The sequence below is a fragment of the Alnus glutinosa genome, chromosome 7 (assembly GCF_958979055.1).
Source record: "Alnus glutinosa chromosome 7, dhAlnGlut1.1, whole genome shotgun sequence".
Classification (NCBI taxonomy): Eukaryota; Viridiplantae; Streptophyta; class Magnoliopsida; order Fagales; family Betulaceae; genus Alnus; species Alnus glutinosa.
Genome location: NC_084892.1, coordinates 400963 through 428425, shown reverse-complemented (window position 1 = coordinate 428425; position 27463 = coordinate 400963). Strand labels below are relative to the sequence as shown.

The 27463-nt window shown below is 36.5% G+C and overlaps 3 protein-coding genes across 4 annotated transcripts; 2 read left to right on the top strand and 1 right to left on the bottom strand.

Moving 5' to 3' along the window:
* Positions 1-1682: 1682 nt before the first annotated feature.
* Positions 1683-9577, top strand: LOC133872608 (phosphatidylinositol 4-phosphate 5-kinase 9). Of its 2 annotated transcripts, none has more exons than XM_062310176.1 (9): positions 1683-1838; positions 3021-4429; positions 4940-5107; positions 6052-6217; positions 6781-6891; positions 7153-7340; positions 7713-7867; positions 8620-8785; positions 9074-9577. In XM_062310176.1, exons 2-9 carry the CDS (start codon positions 3165-3167, stop codon positions 9348-9350), a joined length of 2496 nt encoding a protein of 831 aa, XP_062166160.1. In that variant the 5' UTR covers positions 1683-1838; positions 3021-3164; the 3' UTR covers positions 9351-9577. The 2 variants fall into 2 exon arrangements, with proteins under 2 accessions (XP_062166160.1, XP_062166161.1); XM_062310177.1 differs by lacking the exon at positions 1683-1838 and adding an exon at positions 1844-1973.
* Positions 9578-11151: 1574 nt separating this feature from the next.
* On the bottom strand, positions 11152-18311 carry LOC133873637 (uncharacterized). Its single transcript, XM_062311367.1, has 7 exons — positions 17960-18311; positions 17689-17858; positions 15671-15747; positions 15434-15499; positions 15189-15263; positions 12347-12421; positions 11152-11925 (listed from the first exon to the last, which is right to left on the bottom strand). Exons 1-7 carry the CDS (start codon positions 18109-18111, stop codon positions 11473-11475), a joined length of 1068 nt encoding a protein of 355 aa, XP_062167351.1. The 5' UTR covers positions 18112-18311; the 3' UTR covers positions 11152-11472.
* A 2486-nt stretch (positions 18312-20797) lies between these two features.
* On the top strand, positions 20798-27399 carry LOC133873818 (ras-related protein RABC2a-like). The gene is made up of 6 exons (XM_062311588.1): positions 20798-21086; positions 23360-23428; positions 24264-24329; positions 25205-25326; positions 26133-26261; positions 27119-27399. Exons 1-6 carry the CDS (start codon positions 20945-20947, stop codon positions 27263-27265), a joined length of 675 nt encoding a protein of 224 aa, XP_062167572.1. The 5' UTR covers positions 20798-20944; the 3' UTR covers positions 27266-27399.
* The last annotated feature ends 64 nt before the right edge of the window (positions 27400-27463 follow it).

The following is a 27463-nucleotide window of genomic DNA, read 5'->3' as shown; positions in this document are numbered from 1 at the left end:
TTTTTTTTTTTTTTTAACACAAAAAAAAAAAAAAAAAGTGAGGAGAGGGGAAGGGGTTGACCACTTGCCAAACGGCGCCCAAGTCCTTCAAAAAGGTTTTGGACACACCAGACAATAATTAGTTGTACCACACTTTCAACTTTCAAGTTTCAACCTTTTAGACACCTAAAAAGTAAAAAGGTAATCGCCTTTGAGACGTACCACCAAAACGAAGGCCGTGGGCCCATGTCTCTATCAACCGGAGTCCGGAGGTCAAACAAACCCAACGGCCTACAAGACGGAGCGTCGTCGTACGTGAGTAACAGCCGATCCGGAACCGACATCTTAATGACTTTATCGCTTTCTTAATTCTTACTAACATAATTGAAAAATTAGAATGATTACACATGTCGGTGCCTAATACAAATGAAAAGGTAGCATCCAACGCACAAAAATGAGTCAATGGTTGAGGAGGTTATGATAATCCAGCGATTACTAATTACTTTACCATATAATGCAAATAACAAATCACATTTTGAGCTTTGGCACTAATCCTCTTGCTAACTACGGGCACTTCACTTCACTAATACAAAATAAAGAATAAAACCTCAACTATTAGACTAATTAACTCTCGAATTTCAAAACCGTGTTTTAATGTGATTTAAAGGTGAAAACAGTTTTTGTGTTTTGAATTGTTTGTTAATGTATTTGTGTTACAAATAAAAAACAAAAACATAATTAGATCGAAAAAAATTTCTCTATATGCATGTGAAAATAAAAAACGCAATCATATATTCAATTGATATATATCAATTTAATATACTGAATTAGAAGAATTTTTTTAACCCGATTTGAAGGACGTTTGACAATGCCTTTTAAGGAAGCGCTTTGCTTTTTAGCAAAAAGGTAAAACATTAATAAACAAATCAAAACAAAATACGGACAAAATATTTAAAAATGATTTCATATTTATGTTACATCACAATCAAAAAGCGTTACGAGACGAACTAGATAATTATACGGTGCATATGAAATGGGAAGATTACACATATTAGGGTTTTAGTTGGGATGAAATTTTGGATAGCTCATAATAAAAAAATGGGAAAAAACTGCAAAATCAATCTCTGGGTTTACCTGATTTACAAGTAGTTCCTTGTAGTATCAAAATGAACTCAATAATTCTCGTGGTATGCAAAAAAAAACAAATTACTCATTGCAATTAAATTTTGTCAAACAATTAATGAATTTTAGTAGTGTGCCGCATCAGCATCAATAAAATAACGACACGTGTCACTCATAATAAAAAGATATAAATATAAATATAAAATATATAAAAAAAAACTTATACATTGAATTAATAACTCCACGCATCCTTTTAAAAAATAATAATAAAAAAAAAAACTCCAAGCATATTTTTCAAAATAATAATTATATTATTTTAATAAATAATTCAAATATTTTTGTTTCAAGATGTATTATTTCTGAAAGAAAATTTATTATTTTTATTTTAATTATTATATATCAGTAAGTTATATATTAAAATGATAAACATAATTATTAAAATTATATAAATTTTACTGCGAAATTATTTTGAGAAATCTATAGAAATAATCCTCTTGTATTTAGGGCGTGATATATAAACAAAAAAGGCAGGTAAATTTTGAAAGATTTCGATTTAAAAAATGAAAGAGAGCGTACGTAGTTGTTACTTCTCACTCAGCTTGGGATTCGTAACCGTAAAAAATATTTGGTTCAAAAGCGAAAACGGAGAAAAGAAAAGCTTCAAAAGTCGCTAACTACCACCGCGTCTTCAGTCTTCATCAATCTTCAACAGCTCTTTTTAACTCTCTCCATTGAAGGTCTATACATATACTCTCTCTCTCTCTCTCTCTCTCTATATATATATATATATACGTGTGTGTGTGTGTGTGTGTGTGTGATTGTAGAGGTTGCGTTTGCTTTGATTCTCATTTGTGATGTCTCTTGTTTGCGAGGTATGTAGTGGTTTGAAGCTGGTTTCTCTTTGAGTTTCGGTTAAGTTTAAGAAATTATTTTGATGATTTTGGTTTTGAGGATATCCACTACTTGTAGCAGAAATTAGCTGAAATATGTGATTCTTTGGGATTCAGATTGAAGAAAGTCGGCTAAAAAGAATGGAAAAATGATTGTGATTTGAACCCAGTTTTATTTCCTTTTATTATTATATGCTTGTAGCTTGAGTTCTCGAGAATTGAATTGTTTAGTTTTTGAAAAATCTCCTTGAGTTGAATCCGGAGCCGAAATGGAAATTACTATAAACCTTTTTTTTTTTTTTTTTAATAGATCAAAAATAGAAATATTATTTGCCAACTATGTGACAATTTAGGGTTTGGTTGACTGATTTTGTGATAGGTTGGCTACCTCTTAATTCTGCTTGTTAAATTTGAGGACGAGTAATGTTTGAGATGGGAACCAGTTAATTCTGGTGTGTATTCTCGTTTGTTGGTTTTAATGAAAGCTTATTCATCCAAAAAAAAAAATAAAATTTAGGACGAGTTTTGGGTCTGAATAAAGAAAATGGGTTTTCTGTTTTGTTCTCAAAACCTAGAACATGAAAAGGATGGAAGAACACGAATTAAATTTTTCTTGAAGGTTTATTTTCGTTTCCTTTTTGTATGTTTTTCTCTAAGTGGAATAATTGGATAGTGACATTTTCAAAAGAGGTTTCTAACTCGATAAAGTAATTTGAAAATGCTGATTCAAAAGTTGGATATGTGCCCTGCTTTTCATATTCGCAGGTAGTTAGCATTTTGATAACTGGTTGCTTCCTTATTATTCTGAGTTACTTCATTTCTGTCTATGCATCTTGTTTCTGTTTTTAACCTCTTCCTTTTCCAAGTCTTGTCTTTTGGAGGTCATATTTTAGTTGTATAAATTTGCCAATATATAGGATTCCTATGTGAATTCCTTTGCCTTTTAAGGCTTTATATGTTACTTCCTTCTTTGCTCCAATAAGCTATCTTGAGCTAATATTAAGTTTCTAATCTCTCTTCTGTTAATAGATCAAAGGAAAAGGAGTTTGAGAGGTTGTTTTTACAGTTCCACAGTAAGATCTTTTAGTGATACCCCATCTTGTCATATGGCTTATGAGAACTTATAAGACACTTGAAATCTTTTAAGGAATTGTTTCCTTTTTGCCATTATGCATGTCTGGCCCTGTGGCCATTGTTGATAACGTGGGAGAAGCAGTTTCTTTTGCAGAGAGAACAAAATCTCTTGATGCCATTTCCGATAGAGACAGCACATCCATATTAACTAATGGTGAAGTTGGTCATACTTCTGAAACTGCTGGGTTTAGATTTGGAGAGCTCTTACTTCCCAATGGGGAATCATATTCTGGGTCATTGCTCGGCAACATCCCTGAGGGTATGGGAAAGTATGTCTGGTCAGATGGTTGCATATATGAGGGGGAGTGGAGACGGGGGATGAAGCATGGGAATGGAAAACTGCAATGGCCTTCTGGAGCGGTTTATGAGGGTGAATTTTCAAGTGGTTATATGCATGGTACAGGGACACATATTGGATCTGATGGTTTGACCTACAAAGGACGATGGCGGTTTAATGTCAAACATGGATTAGGAATTCAAAATTATCCTAATGGAGATGTCTTTGAAGGCTCTTGGATGCAGGGTGCAGCAGAAGGGCCAGGTAAGTACGCATGGGCTAATGGAAATGTTTATCTAGGGAACATGAAAGGTGGGAAAATGTCAGGGAAAGGAACTCTTACTTGGACAAATGGGGACTCATTTGAAGGAAGCTGGTTAAATGGCATGATGCATGGATTTGGCGCATACACATGGAGTGATGGGGGCTGCTATGTTGGAACTTGGACACGGGGCTTGAAGGATGGAAAGGGATCATTTTATCCAAGAGGTAGCCGGCTTCCTGCTGTACAAGAACTTTACCTCACTGCTTTGAGGAAAAGAGGGCTGTTGCCAGATTTGAGAAAGCAGAACCTTTCACATATCCATCATGCTGCTTCTGTAGATATGGGAAATATTAAGGTTGGTGCAAACCAGAGATCTCGCCGTCATTCATCTGATAAGCTCTCCAAAGGAAGCCTGCTAAATTTAGAGCAATCTCGCAGCAGAAATGTTTCCCTGGAAAGGCGCTGGAGTCTTGAGGTATCTATTGAAAAAGTGATTGGACATGAATCATCATTAGGATTAACTGAGTTTTTGCAAGAAGATGGTGAAAAAGAGGTTGAGACGAATGCTCCAATACTAGAACGAGAATATATGCAAGGAGTATTAATCAGTGAGCTTGTATTAAATAGTAGTTTTTCGCCATCATCTAGAAGAGCAAAACGACTTCAAAAGAAACTTGAAAAGGAGGTTAAGAGGCCCGGTGAAGCTATCATTAAAGGTCACAGGAGTTATGACCTAATGCTCAGTTTACAGCTTGGAATCAGGTGCTTTTAAGTTTCTGACTCATAATATATTCCCGTAATTAGGCTGCTGCAATTATGACTCTTCATTACATTGCTCTATCCATCTCTCTCTCTCTCTCTCTCTCTCTTTTTCTTTTTTTCTTTTTTTTTTTTTTTAATTTACTCTGCATGGTTTCTTGATAAAAATAAGCCTTTAAATTTATCATTTCTTTTGAAATAAAAATATTATTATTCACTGCAGTAATCTTTTATTCTCTCCTATGATAATTATCTCATTGCATTGAAACAAAGAAAATAATTACAAAAAATAGAGAGAAATGTATGACTCCACAAGAATTGTCAAAGAGCCACAACATATTTCTCCTTCACTTTGCTTCTCATGTGTGCTTTTAGAGTTTCTCCCGATAGATAGAAAATATCTGGCTATCCTGGGAAAGACAGTCAAAATCTACAATTATTTTTGTTGTTATCTCATCTTCCATTACATTGTTTTAGAAGGTTAATGTTGACCATGCATTAGAATATGAACAGATATACTGTGGGGAAAATTACGCCCATACAGAAGCGAGAAGTTCGGGCATCAGATTTTGGTCCCCGGGCTAGCTTTTGGATGAATTTTCCCAAAGAAGGGTCCCAATTGACGCCACCACATCAATCAGAGGATTTTAAGTGGAAAGATTATTGCCCAATGGTTTTCAGGTTAGTAGTTGAATTTTTCAATATGCTTTGGTGAATCTTGTGTGGGGCCGATTTATTTTGTATGATGCATTTATACGGCATACTTGTTATGGTTAATCCTAGTGTTTGACGAACTCTTATGCTTTAATTAGCAACATACCAGATTAACATAATTATTTCACTTTTCAATTTTTGTATATATATAATGTTTCAGAAATTTTTGTGATTGTAGTGTTTCTTTTACTTGTTATTCCTTGTAGGTGCAGTGCCCATGATGAGCATAATAAACATTTGAAAAAAATATCTTCCATAGCATCGATTTTTTTTTTTTTTTTTAAAAAAATAATTAATTCAAATTTGATTAAAAGTGTGAGGCATCCCAAAATACACAGGCAGCATACAATAGGAAACACCTAACTAGGCAAGCAAAAGAAAAACCCAAATAACCCAACACCGAACATAACCCGACCAAGAAAAAAGGGCTTGCAGGTCAACCTAGAATCTGAAGGTGCCATATCCACCTCCTGCTTAGCCTTCACGAGTTGCCCTCTCCACGCCCTCTGTAACCACTTTTACAAGATGATGATGCACCATTCAAATTGTACATCTTAATGATATCACTGTTAATCTGAGAATGGTTGAATTCTTGACTTTGTGCTGTTCCTTATCTATGACAGGGATACTTTGCATTTAGCTATCATTTTGTAAGTCAATCAGTTTGTAAAGTGTAAATGGAGATCATAGTCAAATGTCTTTATTCTTTTGGATAAAAGAACAAAATTGGAAAACCCTTGTCTTGCAAATATAATTGCCGGTAAGTAATAATGCCTTTTGACACATGCTTGGGGGATTTTGAACCCCCCCCCCCCCCCCCCCCCCCCCCCCCCTCTCCTCATGGTGTTGATATCCATTAGAAGGAAAGAAGATGTTATTGATACTGATGTCCTTGTGAAAATTCATTGTAGGAATTTGAGGGAATTGTTCAAGATTGATGCTGCAGATTACATGATGTCCATTTGTGGGAATGATGCTCTCAGGGAACTTTCTTCTCCTGGGAAAAGTGGTAGTGTTTTTTTCCTGTCTCAAGATGATCGTTTCATGATTAAGACACTGCGAAAATCTGAAGTAAAGGTTTGTGCATCCTCTAAGATAAAAGATTAATAATGTTTGACAGGTATTAACTTTTTGTTTTTCAATTACTGGATTTTTGGTACAAAGATAGCCACTTTTCACTTATGGATATTGCTTAGTAAATTGTAACATCACAGGGTTCCAATTTTCAAATAGTGTGTCAAACTTTCATTGCCATCAAATCCCCGTTTCCTTCTTTACCAAAAATCTTTACAATTCTGTTGTTTATATTATCATCTTTGATCAGATGCCATCAGAGGCTAGCTTGGATGATAATATTCTGGTTTAGATGATACCTTGTTCAGGATTCAGTATACTAAAGGCTACTTTTGAGTGATTAATACACCTTTCACTTTCAGGAGCTGATATGACCGGTTTTCATATGCTTCTGCTTGAAATAGAAAAAATCATGCTTCACCAAGAATGTAGTTATGAACTGTGATTCATCTGCTACACACACACACACACACACACACTCACACTCACACACATATATATGTTCTTTTCCGTTTCTTTCTCATTATATACCTCTAAATTCTAGTGACCAAAGTTTTGATGTGTAGGTCCTTCTAAGAATGCTTCCAAAGTACTATCATCATGTGAGAACGTATGAGAACACACTCATTACAAAATTTTTTGGCCTTCACAGAATCAAGCCTTCAAGTGGTCAAAAGGTAATCAGCACAGTGAAGTTTGTTTCTGTACGGAAGCATTTTTGCATGTATGATGTATGTTAATGTCGTGGCCGGTTATAAGTTACTCTTAATATTTACAATCCAGCGATATTACTATGTTTTAGAGCTGATTCTGACTTTTTCTCATGTTTTCTTTCATTAAACCTGCTTCAATAACGTGAGATGCTTTTCCTTTTTTTTTTTTTTTTTTTTCCTTTTTCACAAGAAGCTAATATTTTTAATTTAATTCTTACCTTGCAGTTTCGTTTTGTAGTGATGGGAAATATGTTCTGCACAGAGTTAAGGATCCATCGAAGATTTGATTTGAAGGGTTCATCCCTAGGACGATCAGCAGACAAGGTTGAAATTGATGAGAATACAACACTTAAAGATTTGGATCTAAACTATTGCTTTTATTTGGAACCCTCTTGGCGGGAGGCTTTATTGAAGTAAGTGATACTTTCAAAGATGTTCAGTAAACTTCTTTGCTACTTTGGGGTTCACCTGTCAGAGGTTTGTAAACTAAGTAATATACCAGTGGACCCCTGGTTATATAACCTGATGTGGTAAGCGAGGGCATGAAGATCCCAAGCAAATAATTTTTTTCTTCCTTAGTTAATTGAAAACCATAACAGTTTCTGTATGGATGCCATATTTTTGTAAACATTCTGAGTTCCAATTATTATTATTATTATTATTATTATTTTAAATGATAGGATTTGAACTGTGGTATCCATCTCATGCTGGCTAGCTGTAGTGCTTATTGTTACGACAGATATTGGCCACACTTTCCTCAAATGTGTTTTTTATTTTTAACTCAGGCAGATTGAGATTGACAGTAAATTTTTGGAAGCACAGCACATTATGGATTACAGCCTTTTGTTAGGTGTGCATTATCGAGCTCCCCAGCACCTGCGCTCTCTTATGTTCTACCGAAATATGACAGCAGATGGATTGGCAAGGCTTGCAGAAGAAGGTAGGTATTGTATAATGTCTTATTTTTTAAAATTTGTGCTCCTGCATAATCTGTTCATGAAATTTTAGGAAGCAATTTGATTCGGTTCTCTGGTGTCTTTTCATGATTAGAAGGTTACACGGAAATTAAAAAAAGAAAAAAGAAGGTAAATGAGAACCAGTAGGAAACTTGTGACAGAACTAGTGTGAAGAGTTACTAGTAGGTAGTAATATACACTCATTAAGTATTAAGTAATGAGAAAGATTATCTTTGAGCTATTTTAAGTTGAACTAGATCAATATGTTGAGTATTGTCGTTATGATCTTGATGTAGTACAAGTAATCCTGGAATAATTTTAGAATCACATTTGTTAATGGGATTAGGGTTGACATGTAGCAGTTCCTATGTTGATAGCTTGATAATCCAAGTATTCGGGCTAAGTTCCAATTTGAAAACTTAGCGCCCTCTTTATTTAACATTTACGACAAATTGGTTTATGTCCTTTTTGGTTCTTGTTATATGTATTGTGATAAGTTTTTTCATATTTCCTATGTATTTAACCAGTTAGGATTTGAATCCTATTTACTTATAAAAAAAAAAGGATTTGAATCCTATTCTTGCACTTGGTATATGACCTACACCCATCTGAATTGTAGCATGCAAAAATTCTGACCTGCTCTGGTTATTTATCGTTTGTCCACAACTTCATAGTTACACTGTTCATTAAGACACAGGACTAATATCAAAATTCTGTTGCTTATGTTCCAATTCAGACGCTCTAGAGGATGAGATCTCCAATTACCCCCAAGGCCTTGTTTTGGTCCCTCGTGGAACAGATGATGATAGCGTTGTTGTGGGCCCTCACATCAGGGGTAGCCGATTACGAGCATCAGCTGCTGGTGATGAGGAAGTTGATCTCCTTCTTCCTGGTACAGCAAGGTATGATTTCTTGAAACGCCTAGGTGTGTGTTAAAATGAATCAGATATATGATTGTTTGAAGAAAATTAGGAATGCCCCAGAGCAGTAGACAGCTAAATTGTAAAATATTTACATGCTTCATCAATGCCATCACTAGAAAGATGTTCTATCTTAGAACGTCTTCAAAGATTTAGGCGACTCAGGTAAATATCAGAATAAGAGAAGGCCTCCCTGTAGACCCATGGAATAGCTACTACCCTATTTCTGCAGCATTTGAATTTACTTTTCTTTACAACTTCGATAAGCAGGTTCCAAATCCAGCTTGGTGTGAACATGCCGGCAAGGGCAGAGCGGATTCCAGGAAATGAGGAAACCCAAATGTTCCATGAGGCATACGATGTTGTTCTCTACCTGGGTATCATAGATATTTTGCAAGAGTACAACACGACTAAGAAGATCGAACATGCATATAAATCTCTTCAGTTTGATTCCTTGTCCATCTCCGCTGTGGATCCTACGTTCTACTCAAGTCGCTTCTTGGAGTTCATTCAAAAGGTGTTCCCTCCAAATGCATTAACAAGTTAAAATTTTGGTTCTAAATACACAACATTCTTCTTCTGGCAGTTGTGATCATTTTCATGCAAGGGTAATTAATGGGAAGAAGCGTCAACTTGTGTTGTAAGTATTGTGAAATGGGCAAAGTCAGGTCTTAGCACATCAAAATGTTGTTGATAGAGTGAGTTTGATTTTCTGTTCTCATGGTTATTTGGTTATCTCTCAGAGCACATCAAGTTTAAGTCAATTTTCTTTCATTCCTGTTGTATTCAATTAGTCTTTCATTCGTGGATTTAGTGTTCACAATATGAGCTTGAAGGATGTGGCGAAAATATCACAGATTAACAGGCTTCTGGAGGAGAAAATCAAGGAAGCGTTTTAGATATTAATACACTACCATATTAGAGATCTGATGAGAGCATTCACTGAAAACCTTGAGATATCATGGACCCCTAGGTAGAAATACATCCAAATTGAGATATCTGAATCGCATGCAATTCAGGCAGTTCAAATGAAGAGGGGACTATAAAGTCCATTTGTCTTGGGCAGCTTCCCTTTGTGAGGGCTACTCGAATTGCGTGGAATCCCTATCTCCAAATTAAAGTATAGAGAAAAATGTATCGGGCATGTGTTCAATTTTAGTAGCACATTCGGTTCCTACACGTCTGCTTGATTTTCATGGCTCGAACTCGAAGGTTTGGTAGCCGTGGCCAATTTTATTTATTTATTTCTTAGTAAAGGTTGAAAAGAGAAGCCTTTCACCTCTATGAGGCCTATATTATCATATAGCATTTTAAACAACATTTCCAAAGGATATAGAGCCTAGGGGAAATGGCTTTCTCACGACTAACTACAATAGCGTTTAACTTACCGGATGATAAATTGCGTTTCTCTATGAAATTATGGGCATTACAAAGGAATATATATAGAGGCCTATATTATCATATAGCATTTTAAACAACATTTCCAAAGGATATAGAGCCTAGGGGAAATGGCTTTCTCACGACTAACTACAATAGCGTTTAACTTACCGGATGATAAATTGCGTTTCTCTATGAAATTATGGGCATTACAAAGGAATATATATATATATATATATATATATATATATATTGTTGCATTTAACGATGTATATAATATTAAGTCCTTTAAAATTTTTAAATGTAGTAACATATTTCCCATGTCACAATGTATGCACAATTATTAAATTTGTAAAATATAATATGTATCATGAAATATGGCTTCTCCATTTGAAATGGAGAGAAGAGCGGCTCCCTTAAGAACTTGGTTTATGACCCACAATGCCATATCGAAAAAAGATCCTCTCAATTACAAGTAAAATGGAAATGAATCATTTCATAATCCAAATTAAGTTTTACAGCATTTAAATTGTATATTTTGCCTACGTTTCTACGCCATTATCAACCTTTTGCTCATGGAAGTAAATGCCTTTCCACCATCTCCAATAAATCATGAATATCTACTTGATTAGATATACAACACTGAAACCACATTGAATTTACAAACTACATGATAAATGGCACCGCCCTGTTCCAGAGCAATTGCCAATTGCACATAAACTGCTGTGGTGCACCTGACTTCCCATCCAACACAGATATCAACAAAATTGATGCCATCATTTACACCGAGAATTGGTAGCAATTCAAAGTACGTGCATAACCTTTCTCTCTATTGGTTTCTGTCAGCGCATTTTAAGCACATTCACAACACCCCCCCCCCCCCGGTGGTAATTTTCCCTTTTCCCATCGATTGTTCAGGAGAAAAAAACAACATTTCCTATGAGACACTACAGGTGTAACACCAAGCAGCATATTGAAGCTATGTTTTGCATTTGATATGGAACAAACAAGTAGAAAAATCGATCCAACAACCACGAGGAGACTTCAGGTATCTCCAAAAAATAAAAATAAAAATAAAAAAGGGAAAAAATGTATTGATTCTGGAAAAATGACAAGTTAATCAACTGAAACCCTCAAATATCTTACATATTGCTAACCAGATCGAGCTTCAATTCAGCTAAAGTATATGGATAACCGCATCTTTATCCCTCATATAATTCCCCTCAAATTAGAGAAAATAAATGCACTGTAGTCGAACACCGTTCTCGCACAACTACCATATAGATAATTGCTTACTGAGACGCAGGTGGCCTGGGGACATGTTGCCCCATGCTAGGAGGTGGCGGTGGCGGACGAACACCTTGGCCCTGCATATGTTGAGCTTGAAAACCATGTGAGGGAGGCATTGGAGGCCTAGTACCAGGAGTGAAATTCGCCATCATGCCACTACCAACAGGAGGTGGGGGAGGGACAGGTGGAGTCCCACCAGGAGGCATAGGCCTAGGGCCATTTGCTGTAGGAGGTGGTGGGGGGAATGAAGCAGACATTGGAGGAGGGGCTCTAGGAGGATTTCCAATAGGTGCACCAGGTGGCCCTCCTTGTGTTGGAGGAAGTGGTGGGGGTGGACCTTGGGGTGGTGGTGGCAAAGGCCTTGTTGGGACACCAGGGGCCGCTGTGCCGTTGGCTGCAGGGGCAGGTTGAGGTTTGCTTGCCTCTGGTGGCTTGATTTTAAAATATAATTGCAACTTCACATTGATAGTCACAAAAAAAAAAAAAAAAAAAAGGTCAGATAAGTTACCATTAGCAGATACAGACCAACAAAAAAACTTGAAAAAATAAAATTCAGTGTATTTTAACCAGACTAGCAAGTGGCCTATGAAAGAAAAGATTGTCCAATGCAATTCAGCCGGCAGGTAAGCTGGTCTACTTGGTTGCGTCATTAGGTGCCAAAATAAATTGAGAGACAGGGAGAGCTACAACGAGAATTAAGACCAAGAGCTGACCCACAGGCAAATCAAATGACATGTCTAGGTTACACAAGCTTTTTAGTCCACTGACTTATAAGCAACTCAGACCATCTAGACTGTTCAATCAAACTGTCAGTCTTTGTGCCAAATCACATCTAAAAACATAGGAAGCAGTTGAGCAAGTATTAAATAAACTAACCGTAAACATTTTAGAGTCTGGATCCCAATGTGTGAAGAACTTGGGAGGGGTTTTGTCAATCTCTGTGCTAGGAACCTGAAATGAAAATACACAAGCACAACCAATAAAATTTCTTGAAACAAAACGAAATAGTTAATTTCAGCTATCTACCCAAAACTATGGGGTCATTCAATATCCAACCTACCTTCCCCAAATGAGTGTCAAAACTAACATATTAGTTGGGGGACGATGTAGGGAGGACATTGCAAATTAAAAGGCACTAATCCATTAATTTTGACAGCTTAGTGCGCCCTACCATGCATCTGCCCACTATTACATTAATTTTAACCCTAATTTGGATGGTGGAGTGGACATTGCATATATTTTTTTTGATAGGTAATAAACAAAATAGCATTAAAAAGCGTAAAAGGCGTCCCTAAGCATACATGAAGTATACAAAAAGGACACCACAAAAAAAAAAAAAAAGACACCCGAAAAACCCAAAAGAAGAATACTACATCAAACCCCCAACTTCTTGCCCCTAACCCGGCTAGAACCCACTCCCCTAGCATCGAAATTAATAGAACATTCTAGATTCTTGACCTCTCTTTTCCCCTTTTTCCTTTTTATCTCCTTAACCTTCTTAGGAGGGGAATTAGAGGCATAGCACTCATCCTCAATCAAAGTCAAAAAATCCAGAAATCCCTTCTGATCAGATCCCACAAACGTAACCCCCATCGTGCGAAAACACGACCTACTATCTTTCACTACCCTGGGGTAAATAACAACACTTTCCTTCGGATCAATCCCCTTTGAAGATTCCCCCACCTCAAAGACCCCAGATGACAAACCAGGTAACTAGGGGCACCCAAACACAGAGGAGAACTGCCTTGGCCACTAAGGAAACAAGACCCAATGAAAAGGGGGAATGGAAGCCGAAACCCCAGGAGGACCTCCAAACTTACCAAAAAGAGGAACCCCACCAAAACTCCTTACCAAGGCAAGGGCATCCGAATGCACACTGCCTGTCGAAGGAGAGATCCTGAAGGAGCACCAGAAGCAACGCCAACGGAAGCATGCCCAGCACCGCTTGACGAGGCACCAGGCTCACCAAACTGAAATTCCTCAACGCTTGACCTCACCAAGACAGAGCCAGCCGACGGAAGAACCACTGCCTGCCGATGGATGAGCCCTGAACCGGAAAAACTTGAAACCATAGAAGACCGCACCCCAGAAGGAAGATCACTCATAAGCACAAGAGGACGCAACACCGGCACAGGAATGGGGGGAAGAACGGTAGCCTGATTGACGGACTCGACCATTGGAACGAGCTGCCGATCCCTAGAACCAGCCCCGGAATGTGATAGACCCAGATCCACCCCAGGATCTGCCGCCGACGTCATGTCCGGCCGAAGAGCGCTCCCATGGACTTCCGCCAAATGCTGAAGACACCTCGGACCCGATCCCTGCCCCGAAATCGCACCAAAAACCGAAGACAGCTTATGGCCCGAAACAGCATCCAACTTGGTATTGGGCTTAATCACTTTAGCCCCAACCCGAAACCCTTTAAAAACAGACTTAACCCTCTTAAGCACCCGGCCCGCCACAAAACCCACCCTACGTTTAAACCCAAACAAAGACTTAGAGCCCAACTTTTTCGAAAAGCCACAGGCCCAAACCAGCGCCTTGGAGAAGTGGCCCAGAATTTCAAAAACCTTCTCGAACACTCCAAACACGCCATCCCCTTGCAGAGAAACGTCACCCTCAACAGCTGAATCCCTGGACACGCCAGCCGGTCTACAGACACAACCTCGAGACCTGAAATGATCATCTACACGATGGCCCATACCCGAGGGGCCAACCGCTTGCTCCTCCAGAACGGAGCAATCTCTCACCTGACGGACCGCCCATCTCCATTCCCCGCAGCTGCGTCTTCTCCACGTTGCACCTGACTGGCAAAGGCCAATCTCCATCAATCTTTGCCGCAACCCTATTTCCTGAGACTGTTGCTGCTGAACTCACCACCTTCGCAAACGACGGACGCCCTGTTCCTTTCCCCAGCTTAACGCCCGACGGAAAACCACCAGAGGAAGGTAGACCAAGACCCAACCGTGGTTCCCAGAAAATCCAGAATTTTGCTCAGCTCCCCGAAAACACGGCTCCACCCTCTCCCGTCCCGACCTTCAGGAAAGAGAATACGTCCTCTTCGGCCTCCATTGAAAACAGCTACCTCCAAGAACCGCCCAGACGTGTTTTCACCTCTCCGAGTGATGGTCGCCTTAGACCCCTCCCTAAAGGATTTAACGAAATCCTCGATCCCAGGATTACCCAAAACTTCTTCCACCCTCGACAGCATCCACGCAGTGCAGCTCAACCTGAAAACCATTTCCTCTTTTCCTCCACCCGAAGCTCGGCAGACCCTGTTTCCACCGAGAATCGGAAGGACTTCGCCTCCGCAAAGAATCGGCTCTCCATCAGGCCGAAACCGACACCCCTACAGGCAAAGCATCCCTTCCAACAGAACGAAAAAATTAAACCCAACACCCAGGAAACTCTAAGAAAAGGCAAGAGAGAACGATGGAGAGACAGATAGCTAAGAGAGATAGAGCCCCAAGCGGGACGCGCCTGTACGCCCCACTGCTACGGTGAAAAGAAGATTAAGTAGCCTGTGAGAGAGAGAGAGAGAGAGAGAGAGACTAAAGTGGACATTGCATATATTAATCCAGAGTTAAGTGTTGATTGCAAAATTATTTTATTTAAGCGCAGAATGCAAATGACCCTATAGTTTAGGGTGGATAGCTACATCTACACTTAAATAATAAGATTCAGGTCAAAAGCATGTACAATTATATGATTGATTTACCTTGAAAGCAATTATCTCATATGGATCAGCTGCAAAAAGAAGATACTGGTATCTTTTATCGAAGGGTTGGACCCTCTGCATCCATTGAGATGTGATAAAAAGAAGTTAGAACATCATTTAGTCTTCAAAAAACAATTAATTTTAGCATTAATTAGTCAAGTGCATTGCAATATAGATAAATAAATCAACAGAAGCACGTGAAAAATTTCAGGTAAGAATCTAGTTCAAAGAAACAAAGAGCCAACCTGCTCATAAGAAGACATAAACCTGTGCCTTGGTTTTGCAAGGTCTTCAATCTCAGGATATTCAATCTGCTTGACACAATAATGTTACCAGAAAAATATTGTTAATATCATCTTTCTCTTACTGCCCATTGTACCCATAAACAAAATTCTTCATTACCAATTTACCGGCAAGAAAGAGAATCTGTATACAATCAAAACACAATAGAGAAAATAAAAAAGGAATAACTAAACACGCACCTGGAAAAGAAGAGACCTCTGTTTCGTCTCTGCATCGAACTGCTTTGTTACCCGATACCCAGGCCTTCCAATTTTGACTGCAAGTATAGCAGATGGACGTTTACTCATGAGTCAAGAATAACAATATAGCTAAAATTATCAACGGAATACTTCTCTTAAAGGTTCTGAGTGAAAAGGAAAAGGAAAATAAAGACATACAAAATCAACAAGAATAATAACCACAAAATCAAAGATGCAAGACATTCAGGTTCTTAAGAGTATAACTAGCAGAATCACCATAGACCTACCTATTATAAGGTAAACTCTTGCATTTGAACTTTTCCTTGTTTTGGGGATAATGATAAAAGTTCAAACCATTCTAGTCCACAAGAAAGACAACCCATTCTTGGAAACTGTAATATACACTAGTTAACACTTATCCAACACTCAAATGACACTAACTTCTGGCATGGACCCATAATGTCATATGATGGTAACTCTAACCCTGACAAGTCATTTTGGTAGTACTTGCACAAGCTCCTTTCTTCTAAATCTTCTTTATCTGAGCTATTTGTAAGCCTGGAGGTTTGTATTGTTTAGACATCACCTCGTCTTGCCACAAATGAAGCCAAGACATATATCATTTCCTCCTCCCTCAATTATTTCATACTCATGTTACATTTCAAATACGATCTACACCTAACTGAACTAGTCAAGCAACTAATCATAACAAAATCCTATTTTTGTGGCTTTCAACCCCTAGTTTCAACCTTTTAAGTATTTCACTTATCAAATATATCCACTGAGCTAGAGCAAGACGAGGAAGTGATGTGGTGGATCCCCTCCAAAAGAGGGTTGTTTTAAGGTTAAATTCTTCTATTGCTCCCTTGTTTGTAGTGAAGGATGCCACTTCCCTTGGAAGAGTGTGTGGCAGACTAAGGCTTACCATGGATAACCTCATGAAGCGGCACATTATTGTCGTGGACGGTGGACAGATGTTGCATCTGTAAGAAGAATGGGGAGTCTGTGAATCATCTCCTTATTCATTGTGAAATGACTTATGGCATTTGGATTGCCTTTTTCAATTGTTTTGGACTGTCTTGGGTTTTGCCTAGACTTCGAGTCGATATGCATGCTTTTTGGTGGACCTCTGGGAGTCCGCGGAGTGTTGTTGTGTGCAAGATGGTGCCTATGTGCCTTTTATAGTGTTTATGGAAGGAAATGAATGACAAAAGTTTTGAGAACCGGGAGAGGACTTTGGAGAAGATAAAAACCTTTTTCTTATAAACTTTGTATCTGTGGACAATTGCTTATGTGTCTCCTTTGACGATTAGTTATAAGGATTTCCTTATTCTTTTTGCTCCTTCTAGTTAGGTATTTCTTTTGGTATACTTCATGTGTACCTAGTGGTACCTTACGTATTTAATGATATTTGTCAATCACTTATTATATATATATATATATACACACACACACACACACTAAAAGCTCAATATTTTGATTCCTATTCACAACTTTCTTTTTTTTTTTTTTTGGGTGATAAGCTGTACTGCAAGAATTGAAATTGTACATCATGCATAATAATCAATCCTAAGGGACTTTGAACTGGTACCCACCATTTAATTAAGGAAAAACCTGAACAAGGTTCGTTCTCATGAACTACTAAAAATGAGCTTATCCCATTACTGATGGCAATAGCTCTGACCCAAATGCCCACTCAAGGTTCTTTCTCACAGAATAATTCAGACAAAACCACCTACAAACACACAAAGATGTGATCTTACTCAGAGGTGATCTTACTCAGAGGCAGACAAACTATCAACCAGTAAAAATTCTCCAACACAAATCAATTATCTTCGTTAACACAATTTTGCCCACTACACGTTCGACGAAATCATACTCTGGGGACAATAACATAACATAGTCGTTTTGGCACACAACAGATCACAAAGCCTGGTAGCGGAAAAGGCACAAAACAGTAGTATATACGGGGTCGAAAAAGAGACAAGGAAAAAATGGAAAAGGAAAAAAGGGCTTGCCTGACTTGCGAACGGAGACCTTGCGCTTGTGGGGCTGAGGCTGCGCCGGCGCTTCCTTGGCCTCGCGGGCAGCTCTCTTGGCCAAATTAGTCTGGTGGCGTTTTCCCTGTGTGTGGGCCAAGTAATTACCCTCGTTGTTGTGGAGTGTCAGGCAAAGTTTGCACTCATAACTACAACAAAACTCCCAAACCAAAACATCAGAACCAAAAAACCTAAATCAAATATGCATAGAGAGAGAAAGAGCGAGACAGACAGAGAGAGAATGGGATACCTGCCGAGGTGGTTGCGCATAAAATAGGGATCTTTGGCAAGATCGATGGTCTCAAGGGCGAGCCTTCGGAGACGCTCACGGCGGTCGATGGCTTCGTTCTGGGCGGAGGCGGCGCCTCCGCTTCCAGGCTTCGAACCCCATTCTCTGTCCATTCCGGCTCCGGCGTCGACGAGATTGTCTGTTCACGAGGCCTCTTGTGATTGTTTGGCCTTAGAGTGGGTCGAGGACTATAGGCTTGAACAAGGGCTTGTCCCTTTAATTACTAATTACAGGGTGGTGCGTTTAGGCCTATCTAAAAAAGACTTAACTAAAAAATAAACAAACTCTCTTCTCTTAGCCTTCGCTCTCTCCAACTACGTCAAGTAGAGATCCGAATCTCATCTGAGAGTTTGTTGTTCCGATGGCTAATAATTTAGGTTTTGTTTCCGGATAAAATATTTTTAAAAGAATTATTTTTTAAGAAAATATTTTTTGTTGAAAAAAAATATTATCCAATGTTTGGTGCTTTAATGTGGTTAACATTTTTAAGAGATATAATACATTATCACTTTTTTTTGATCACTTTTGTTCAAGTGTCAACTTTTACTTTCATTTTTTTTTTTCATGTCACTACAAGAAATTTGGTCATCAATGACGACAAAATTGTTGCTAATACTTGCTAAGTTACCTCGCCAAAAAGGATCAACGATTGTTTTAGTGTCGGTGCTAATATGTTATTATCAATGACGACAAGAGTTGTTGCTGGTCCAACAGTGATCTGACGGTCTAAGAAGGAGGAATTTAATTTCGAAAAATGATTTACGAAATTTTAAAATATAAATTATTTTCCGAAACTAAAGAAGTTTTTTTGGTTAACTTGAAAATATTTTTTGTTTGACTATTATTTTCAATTGCACCAAACATAAAAAAATGTGGAAAATATTTTTCAGAAAGTATTTTACCCTAAATGTAAAATGTATAAGAAATTTTTATATGATTTATTTGTCTATATACCGAATAAGTATATAGACTGTTTGAGACTTGTAATGGACTCCAGCAATTCAAGTAACAAAATTATTATAATATCTATCGGGATGGAGATCTTGGAATCCCCAAAAAAATTATGCCCTAAGTAGGTAAATCTTTTCCAACGTACCCTTAAAATGAATCTTAATATACGGCTAAATAGAGCTGCTATGAGACATTTTATTCCTCTAACTAATGATATGCTTCAAAATTAGAATTTATGCCCGAGCATGGAGTTTACTATTAATCGATCAAGTCTCAGACAAGAAACTCCCTTTCACATGGGCTTTATATTATTCTTTTGTCCTCTCCTTTGTTCTTTTTTCTTTTTACAAGAGACTGTAAGTTGGGAATTTCGATCAGTCAAGTAGAACCTCTAAGTTAAATACGAGAGTTTTTTTTTTTTTTTTAAAAAAAAAAAAGTATTAAGGGTGGTTACTGTTTATTTATTTTTTAAAAAAATAATATTATAAATTACAATTTTATCTCATAACTATTTTACAATGTTTATGTGGTAATCTCAACTAACCTTTGGACCCGTCCTTACTTAAAAAGAAAAAAAATTTAAGAATTAGTTAGGATTGCACGTGCACGTTAGTATTATGAGATAATTATGTGGTATATAGTATTTTTTTTTTTTTTTTTTTCAAAAAAAAGGGTAACGGAGGTACATGAAGGTTGATATGTGGGTAGGGCGCAAGTACGGCGTGATGGTTCCAATGAGATCGGAATCGGGTGTAACGAGGCTTCTTATTGCATGATGTAAGGAAAGTTTCATTGCACGGAATATGAATCTAATATTAGGCAAAAATTATTCCAAAACTAATTTGGATGTTGGGTTAACCTTTTAATGTTAATTGCTATTTAACCATAAATCAACCACAGTTGCCCTTTTCATAATTAAGAGTCGAAACTTATATCCATTTTACTAAGATGTCATTATGTAGACCCTCTTAACTAAACTAATTAGATTCCGCAAATGAACATGCATGTAGTGGCTAAAGTGGCGGTTCGGTCATCCAAAACTGGTTTAATTGGCTATTTTGTGCAACGAAACAACATGACAGAGGTGGTAAAATAGAAGCTTAACAGTGGTGAGAAGGTGGTAGAGCAAGGGGAGATATAGCATGGCAAGAAATAAGAAGCAATTTCCATGTCACTGCAATGACGACAAAGTTGTTGCTAATAGTACGTACTTGCCGAGTTACCTATAAACAAGTTGTTGCTAATAGGAAATTTATGTCCCACAATGGGTGTGTGCAAATAACACAACTCTAAACAAATCCTCATATCCCACGTGTAAAACTGATCTCATTTAAAACTTGCCAATTTGTACATTCTTTTAAACTTAAAAGGAAAGACGATCGAGAAATTGTAGGGGCTGCGAGAGGCTCTCCTTGTCCGAGCAGCAGCCTCCTCCCACAGCCACTGCCCCCATTGACAAAAAGAGAGGTCCATATATATATATATATATATATTAGCCATTAATTAGGATTGCAGCTCGATCATAAACCAGCGTGCGAATGTTGGGTTTAGGCGCAAAACAACGATGATTTGAGAACAAGGATGTTTTATTTGTTTATTCATTTAATATTTTACAAAGAGAACAACATGTCATGTAAAAGTAAAAAGGATTCGTCAAGATGATATTCCATATATATATAATCTAAAGCCATTCAATTAATTAGCTTTCCGCTAAAATGGAATAGCATCAGGAAAAAGAGAGCTGAGAGGAGAAAAGGAGAGAATAAATACGTTCGGTTTGGTTGCCAGATGTTGCTCAGGTAGCTAGGCGGTAGCCTTAATTCTTTTTCTCACTCTCCCTCTCTCTCGAGCGCGCGCCCCCGCCTTTTTATATTCATTTCTTTCGCGGTACTTCTTAGACGACACAGAGAGAGACACACGGAAAAAGCACTAATATATCATCAGGCAAATTAACACGAAGAGAGAGCGAGAGAGAGTCTTGGGTTTGAGGAATCAATGGATTCGTCTTCAGCTCTAAGCAGTGGCAACTACGATCTCTCCTTCAAGATCTTATTGATCGGTGATTCCAACGTTGGAAAAACCAGCCTCATCGTCAGCTTCGTCTCCGACTCCACCGAACCTCCTTTGCCCACCGTTGGTACTTTCTTCTTTATTAGTTCCCTAAGAGTAGCTTTTCTTAAACTTTTCTTCGGTTTAAAGAATTTAATCATTTTTTTTTTGCTTCTTTATTTAAATGCACTCCACAATAGTTTTTTTTTATTATTTTCTTATATTATTTAAATAATATTTAAATTAAATGTTAAGAGAATAAAAAGACGAAAGAGAAATTATTTAATATTATTTTAAATAAATGCTAAAGGAACGAAAGAGAAAATATAAAGTTTTTTTTTTATATTAAAATAATGCTAAATGAACCACTTTTGCTTTCTTAGATGTAGGTTACAACTTTTAATTTTTTTGATATTTTATTAGTTTAGGGAACAACAAAAGAATCTGATTCAAGGAGTTTTTAGGAGTTTTCTTTACATGTAGAGAATGTAATGAGATGTAAGAAAAATGCTGCTAGTTGTCTTATTATTTATTGTTTAATTAAGCCAACTTTTAGTTTTGTTATGTTCACAAATAGTAACATGTGGCTTTTTTTTTTTTCCCCACTATTTCTTAGCAACCAAAATGAATAACAATGTAAGATCTACGACTATCTTTAAAACTTGAAAAAAGGTATACATATTTTCTTTAAACTAACGCTCAACTTGTAATATATTTGACTTAAAGATAGCATCAATATCTTCCAAATTATCACAAATTTGAAATGTACCTTAAATAACAAAAATATATTTTATTAAATAAAAATAAAATAAAATAAAAAAGCTAAAAACTTCATAAGAAAAGAAAGCGACAGGCAATGGTTTGGCCACCCTACAGTTAGGTTTTTTTTTTTTTTTTTGAGTAGTTCAGCCAACCCCATATATACTTGAAGGGGGGGACTAAACCACTCCCAACCATTTGGAGGTGATTCAACCAAACCCCATTTGGCCAAAAGAGAGTGGCTAAGCAACCCATTTCGCCAAGGGACAACTCTTCCACATTTTTTTTTTTTAAATAAAAAATAGTTTGTAGTTTGTAGTTTGTAGTTTTCAATTTTTTTTAAATTTCTTAATTTTTATTTTTATTTTTATTTTTCTTTATTTTCTCGAATTTATTGGGGTATTTTTATCTTATGAAATGCTTATAATAACTACGACAGTATAAGGTTTTAGCAGCTAAAAAAATAGTCACTAAAAGTACCTATGTCGTTGCAAAAAACCTTTAGGATGTTGTTTGATATTACTTTTTCATTTTCCTTTTTATTTCTCTTTATAAAATAAAAACATTAACAAACACTCAAAAATATATAAAAAAAAAAAAAAATTCATAAAACATTAAAGACTATTTTTACATTTATGTCAAATCGAAACACTTTTTCAAAGAAAAAATAAAAAAGCAGCATTTAAAAAGCATTAACAAACATAAATTTTTCTATTTTAAAAAATAAAAACATACTTTACTCAAAACATTTAACAAACTATTCATATTTTTCAAAAAGCAAAATATAAAATAGTACTTTCCAAAAAAACATAACACAACAAACTTTGAAGAAAACTTTTTACATTTTCTTATAGAAATATTTTGAGAAAATATGTGTTTATTTTGTAGGGATATATAGACACTAAATAAATAAATAAAGAAGCGGTCGTAGAACCACCTCAATAGAAGAGAGGATGGCAGCGCGGGTACCTAATTATTTAGAGGTGGTTTTACGATCACCTTTGTTCTTATCAAAAGTGGTCACGTGACCATTCCAACATGACAGAGGTGGCCGCGCGGCCATTCCAACTGTACAAAAGTGGTTGTTTAGTTTTTGAAAGACTATGATATATCCTACAATCTATGACGTAATATGACAACTTGGAAGGAATAATAAATTAGGGACAGATCTTAAAGCTCGTTCTTTGAATTCCTTGTTTAGGATCAAAAGAACAAAAAATGAGAATTTAAATCGCCGAAAGATTTAATACAATTTTTTGATAACAATATTCTTGTTGCAAAAAATTACATATTTTGAATTTTTAGTGACGACTACGTTTTTTGATCGTTAAAATTACATATTTGTGTTGTTGCTAATGCTATCGTTGCTATTAACCAATATTTGAGACTCAGTAAACAGTACCCAAATTATAAATATTTCTTGAATTTACGAATTTTAAAGTGCCCAAACCTTAAAAAATGTGGTGTTCTTTTTCTTGAAAGCTTTGTCTATCTGAATAAGTTGTTTCAAAATGTTGTCTCCATTGTAAATATATATAGTAACTTCTCTTTGGAGGTCTTTTGATGGGTTAAGTAATATGTTGAGGTTCTTATTATGTGTAGGTATGGATTTGAAGTTCAAGCTGCTCACAGTAGGTGGCAAGAAATTGAAGCTCACAATTTGGGACACTGGTAAGTGGTAATTAAGCTGTGGCACTAGACCATTCCCTCACTTTTTTCCCCTCACAATTTGTTTATTGCTTCGTTACCGTGCCGCCTTTTGGGGATCTTAAGTTGCAAGAGCAGATTTTGTGGAATGAGAAAAAAAAATTGAGATAATTTTTTGTTGAACTAAGGAAAATGATTGGGGTACTGCAACTTTTATTGCAATTCCTTACAAACTCACGTGGCTGTTGGTTTGTAAACACGGTAAGTGACACGTGACAGTTCACATTTTTGTAGTTGACGTGGTAAGTGTCATGCGCGCAGATCACGTCAGTTTGTAAAGAACTTGAAGTAAAAGCCGTAGTACGTACCTAACAACATTCTTTAACTAAAGCCACCAAGGGTTGCTTCACTCGTTCTGACTCCTTTGTTGGAGAATTGTTTCATTCACATATGGAATCTGGAGTTTTTATCTGTACTTGCAATGCACAAGTCTTCTATTTCCCAGTTCTCAGTATTATTGTTAGTTTAATGCATCAAACATGTCATAACGCATTTAGGAGATCTGGTAACCTTGTAATGTTTCGTTGGAGATTTCTAGCAGCAGATTTTTGAGTTCTGAAGCTCATTAACAAAGACCTTGGCAAGTTTACAAAATAGAAACAAGTTATATAACTTTAATTTGCAGTTTGCTCTTTACGCTTCTCTGTGCAATTTTTATTGTGTTAAGATGTTAAACGTTAGGGGTAAATATATGAACTATAAATGAACTGACTCTAGGTTTCTTTGGATAAAACATATCCTATGATCTTTGTCATTTCATTCTTGTACACTTGTAAATTAAATGTAATGTCTGTTGCAGCTGGACAGGACAAGTTCAGAACATTAACACACTCTTTTTATCGAGGTGCCCACGGGATTATTCTTGGTAAGCTAGCAACAAAATATATTCATGTTATTCTTCAAAGCATGCATATATGGAAATATCTACTATCTTAAGTTGGTTTATGGAACATGGCTCTTGTGTCATATTGACTGCTAAGACGAAGGATATTTACTAAACATAGCAAAAATCTTGAATATTGGCAATAGAGGTTAACTCACCTTTTTTTAACTTCCTTTTTTTTTTTTCTTCTCTTCATAAAACTACTGTGTTTCAACTCCAGAGATATTATTGATCTTTTTCACATCTATTATATATCTAAATTTGACTGATGCCAAAGATCGATGCAACAAGAAGAGAACCATAAAAACAAGGTAATTTGAAACTTCTTTTTCACGAATCTTTTTTCTATTGAACCAGTTAGAGGGAAACAAAGTTTCTTTTAAAGCTTTATTTGTTCTTTTGTAGCTATGAAAATAATCTTTAGGTGGATGACCAGGAGGACTTGGAAGATGGGAGTAGAATTTAACATGCTGCAGGAAAGTTAGGACCCAATAGGCGTTAAGGAAAGGCAATCCTCATTGAAATGATCTGCTCATTCTTAAGCCAAGACCAATGCCTTAGAATATGAGATCGTATGAGCTAAAATATGACTTCTAATTTTCAGATTTTAACCCGAGATGTGGCTTTTACAGAGTTTGAAAGTCATGTATAAAAGATTCATGACATCGTTCTTGATCAAAACAGCACTTGTCTGTTCTTTTTAGCTTTTTGCTCCTTGAAACTAATATTGATAATTGTTACAATAACTATTAGATTCAATTACCACTCCATATTTGTTCATAACCTTTTCAATATATACTATCTTCCCACGGTTTGGGTAAACAGAGCTATTACCTATTTCTTTTCTTGTATTGTAGTTTATGACATAACCGTTAGAAGCACCTTTACATCCATATCAGATTTCTGGGCTAAAGAAGTGGAAATTTACACTACTAATCCGAAGTGTGTCAAGATGCTTGTTGGAAATAAAGTTGATAGAGTAAGTTCTATACTCTCCATATGCATTCTGCTGATAAGTTGACAGAAACTTATCTCCATGCTCTTTCAAAATCTCTGTAAACAAATTTTGCGGGAAAATAAATGGATCAAGTTATTGTCTGACCGCTAACACATTTGTCTCTGGTATGATATGCATGCACTTCTGCATTCCTTGAGACACCCAGTAAAAGAAAATTCATAGTTTATGTTGTCGGCATGATTTTCTCGACATACGTGGTTTCTTGTAGGAAAGATTTTACTAGCAAGAGTGTAGAGCTGATTCATTGTCACATTGTACTGAAAATCTATTGATGGTTGTTCATTCCTGCAAGCCACAATTGGTATATATCTGTTACACAGTAAACATCGTCTGTGCTGCAGCAAGGTATATATTGCCCTGTTTCTGATTGAGGCTTTGATGGCCTTGACATGAATAGGACTCTTAACAATTTATCAGTCCATATCATTGTGGAGAAGATTTTACAGCATTTCTGTAGTTGGTGGTGCATATTGAGTTCATAAATTTCATCTTTGTGGGTACATAAGCTATTGGCATGGAAATTCATAGAAAGTATGCTATGCAAGTAGTATGCATTATCATCACAGTATATGGGACTTTTTTCTTATGGTTAGTGGTCTATTTCTCCCTTTCAAAGATAAATTCTTGTGATTATCTAATATGCTTTTATTCTTTAGTTATTAATTAAAAAAAAAATTTGATGATTAGTTATAAAAATAAATTTTCTAAATTAAAGGCTCTCAATTTATTAAGTTGGTTATAATAGTTGATCGTGTATGTGGTTCCAGGATTCTGAAAGAGCTATAAGTCGAGAGGAAGGAATCGCACTAGCAAAGGAGCTTGGATGTTCGTTTCTCGAATGTAGTGTTAAAACTAGAGAAAATGTGGAGCAATGCTTTGAAACGCTTGCATTAAAGGTAATACTTATGGCAATTAACATTCCATATTTTTGGGATATTAAAGATATTTGATATCGATTACCCTTAATAAGTGAGATCTAATTCTTGAAATATTTAAATAAAATTTAGAGCAAATTGTAGAGTTAAAGTTCGAATTCAGGACATCTAGTATGATACTATGTTAAATCACTTGTATTAAAAGCTTAAGCTGATAAGAAATAGTGAATTTAATTATTTAATTAATTCTTCAATAATAACCACTCTAGACAATCAATTTATCCTTCTAATCACCTTATGGTTGTTCCCCCCTCCCCCCCACCCCTTCTCTTTTTATTTGAATTAAGTATACGGTGAGTTATATGATAGTTCCATTTCAAGCTGTGATGGGGTTTGTATGTTAGTTCCATTTCAAGTGTGGTTGTTTGACTGGTAGCCTTTGGTTGGAATGGCATATTCCTAATGAAGGGAAAGGTATGGTGGCGAAGGGGCTTATCCTATAAGGACAAAGGTAGGATAAAGGGTACAAGGTTTATAGAAGAAACTGTGGTTGTTTGTAAACCAGAAAACAGAAAATATGGTTGCCATAATTATAGACATATGTAAATGCACAACCTCACCCTCCACCTTGCTATAAAGGGCGGAAATACCATTTGAGCTAAAGATTATTGGCATAAATAAAATAAAAGAAGAAGAATATATGTAAATGCAGATAGTGATGCAGCATTGATGTTTTGGAATTGAATTATTTAGTTAACTGTTTAAGAAATATACTCTGATTAAAGTGTGATAGCCATATGCCTAGAAAACATGATTGCCATAAGTATGATGTTGCGTTTTCTGTTCTTACTTCTAACGAGTTTGAGATTATTTTACAGATAATGGAGGTTCCTATTCTTGTGGAAGAAGGAACTCCACAGGAGAAAAAAAATATACAGCTGAATGCTGGTGGTGGTGGTGGTGGTGGCAGTAGTGATGGTGGTGGTGGCGGTAGTGGTAGTGGTGGTGGTGGTGATTGCTGCTAAAAGCAAGATTCACATATAATGAACACATCGTTTACATGTTAATTTCTTTTGTAATTTCTTACTGCTCCTCTTGCTGTCATCAAGTTGCTTGAATATTATACCACTGAAAATGGAATATTGGCTCTCAGATAACATATATTAACTCGTGTAAAATGTTTGCTATTGTTTTTTAATTTTTTTTTTTTTAACACAGTTCTC

Coding starts and splice junctions, on each gene's coding strand:
- LOC133872608 (XM_062310176.1), top strand. CDS start 3,165: ATGTCTGGCCCTGTGGCCATTGTTGATAACGTGGGAGAAGCAGTTTCT. Junction 4,430..4,939: donor AGTTTACAGCTTGGAATCAG/GTGCTTTTAAGT, acceptor GAATATGAACAG/ATATACTGTGGGGAAAATTA. Junction 5,108..6,051: donor TATTGCCCAATGGTTTTCAG/GTTAGTAGTTGA, acceptor AATTCATTGTAG/GAATTTGAGGGAATTGTTCA.
- LOC133873637 (XM_062311367.1), bottom strand. CDS start 18,111: ATGGACAGAGAATGGGGTTCGAAGCCTGGAAGCGGAGGCGCCGCCTCC. Junction 15,748..17,688: donor GGTCTCCGTTCGCAAGTCAG/GCAAGCCCTTTT, acceptor CTATACTTGCAG/TCAAAATTGGAAGGCCTGGG. Junction 15,264..15,433: donor TTATGTCTTCTTATGAGCAG/GTTGGCTCTTTG, acceptor CAATGGATGCAG/AGGGTCCAACCCTTCGATAA.
- LOC133873818 (XM_062311588.1), top strand. CDS start 20,945: ATGGATTCGTCTTCAGCTCTAAGCAGTGGCAACTACGATCTCTCCTTC. Junction 23,429..24,263: donor GCTCACAATTTGGGACACTG/GTAAGTGGTAAT, acceptor TGTCTGTTGCAG/CTGGACAGGACAAGTTCAGA. Junction 25,327..26,132: donor TTGGAAATAAAGTTGATAGA/GTAAGTTCTATA, acceptor ATGTGGTTCCAG/GATTCTGAAAGAGCTATAAG.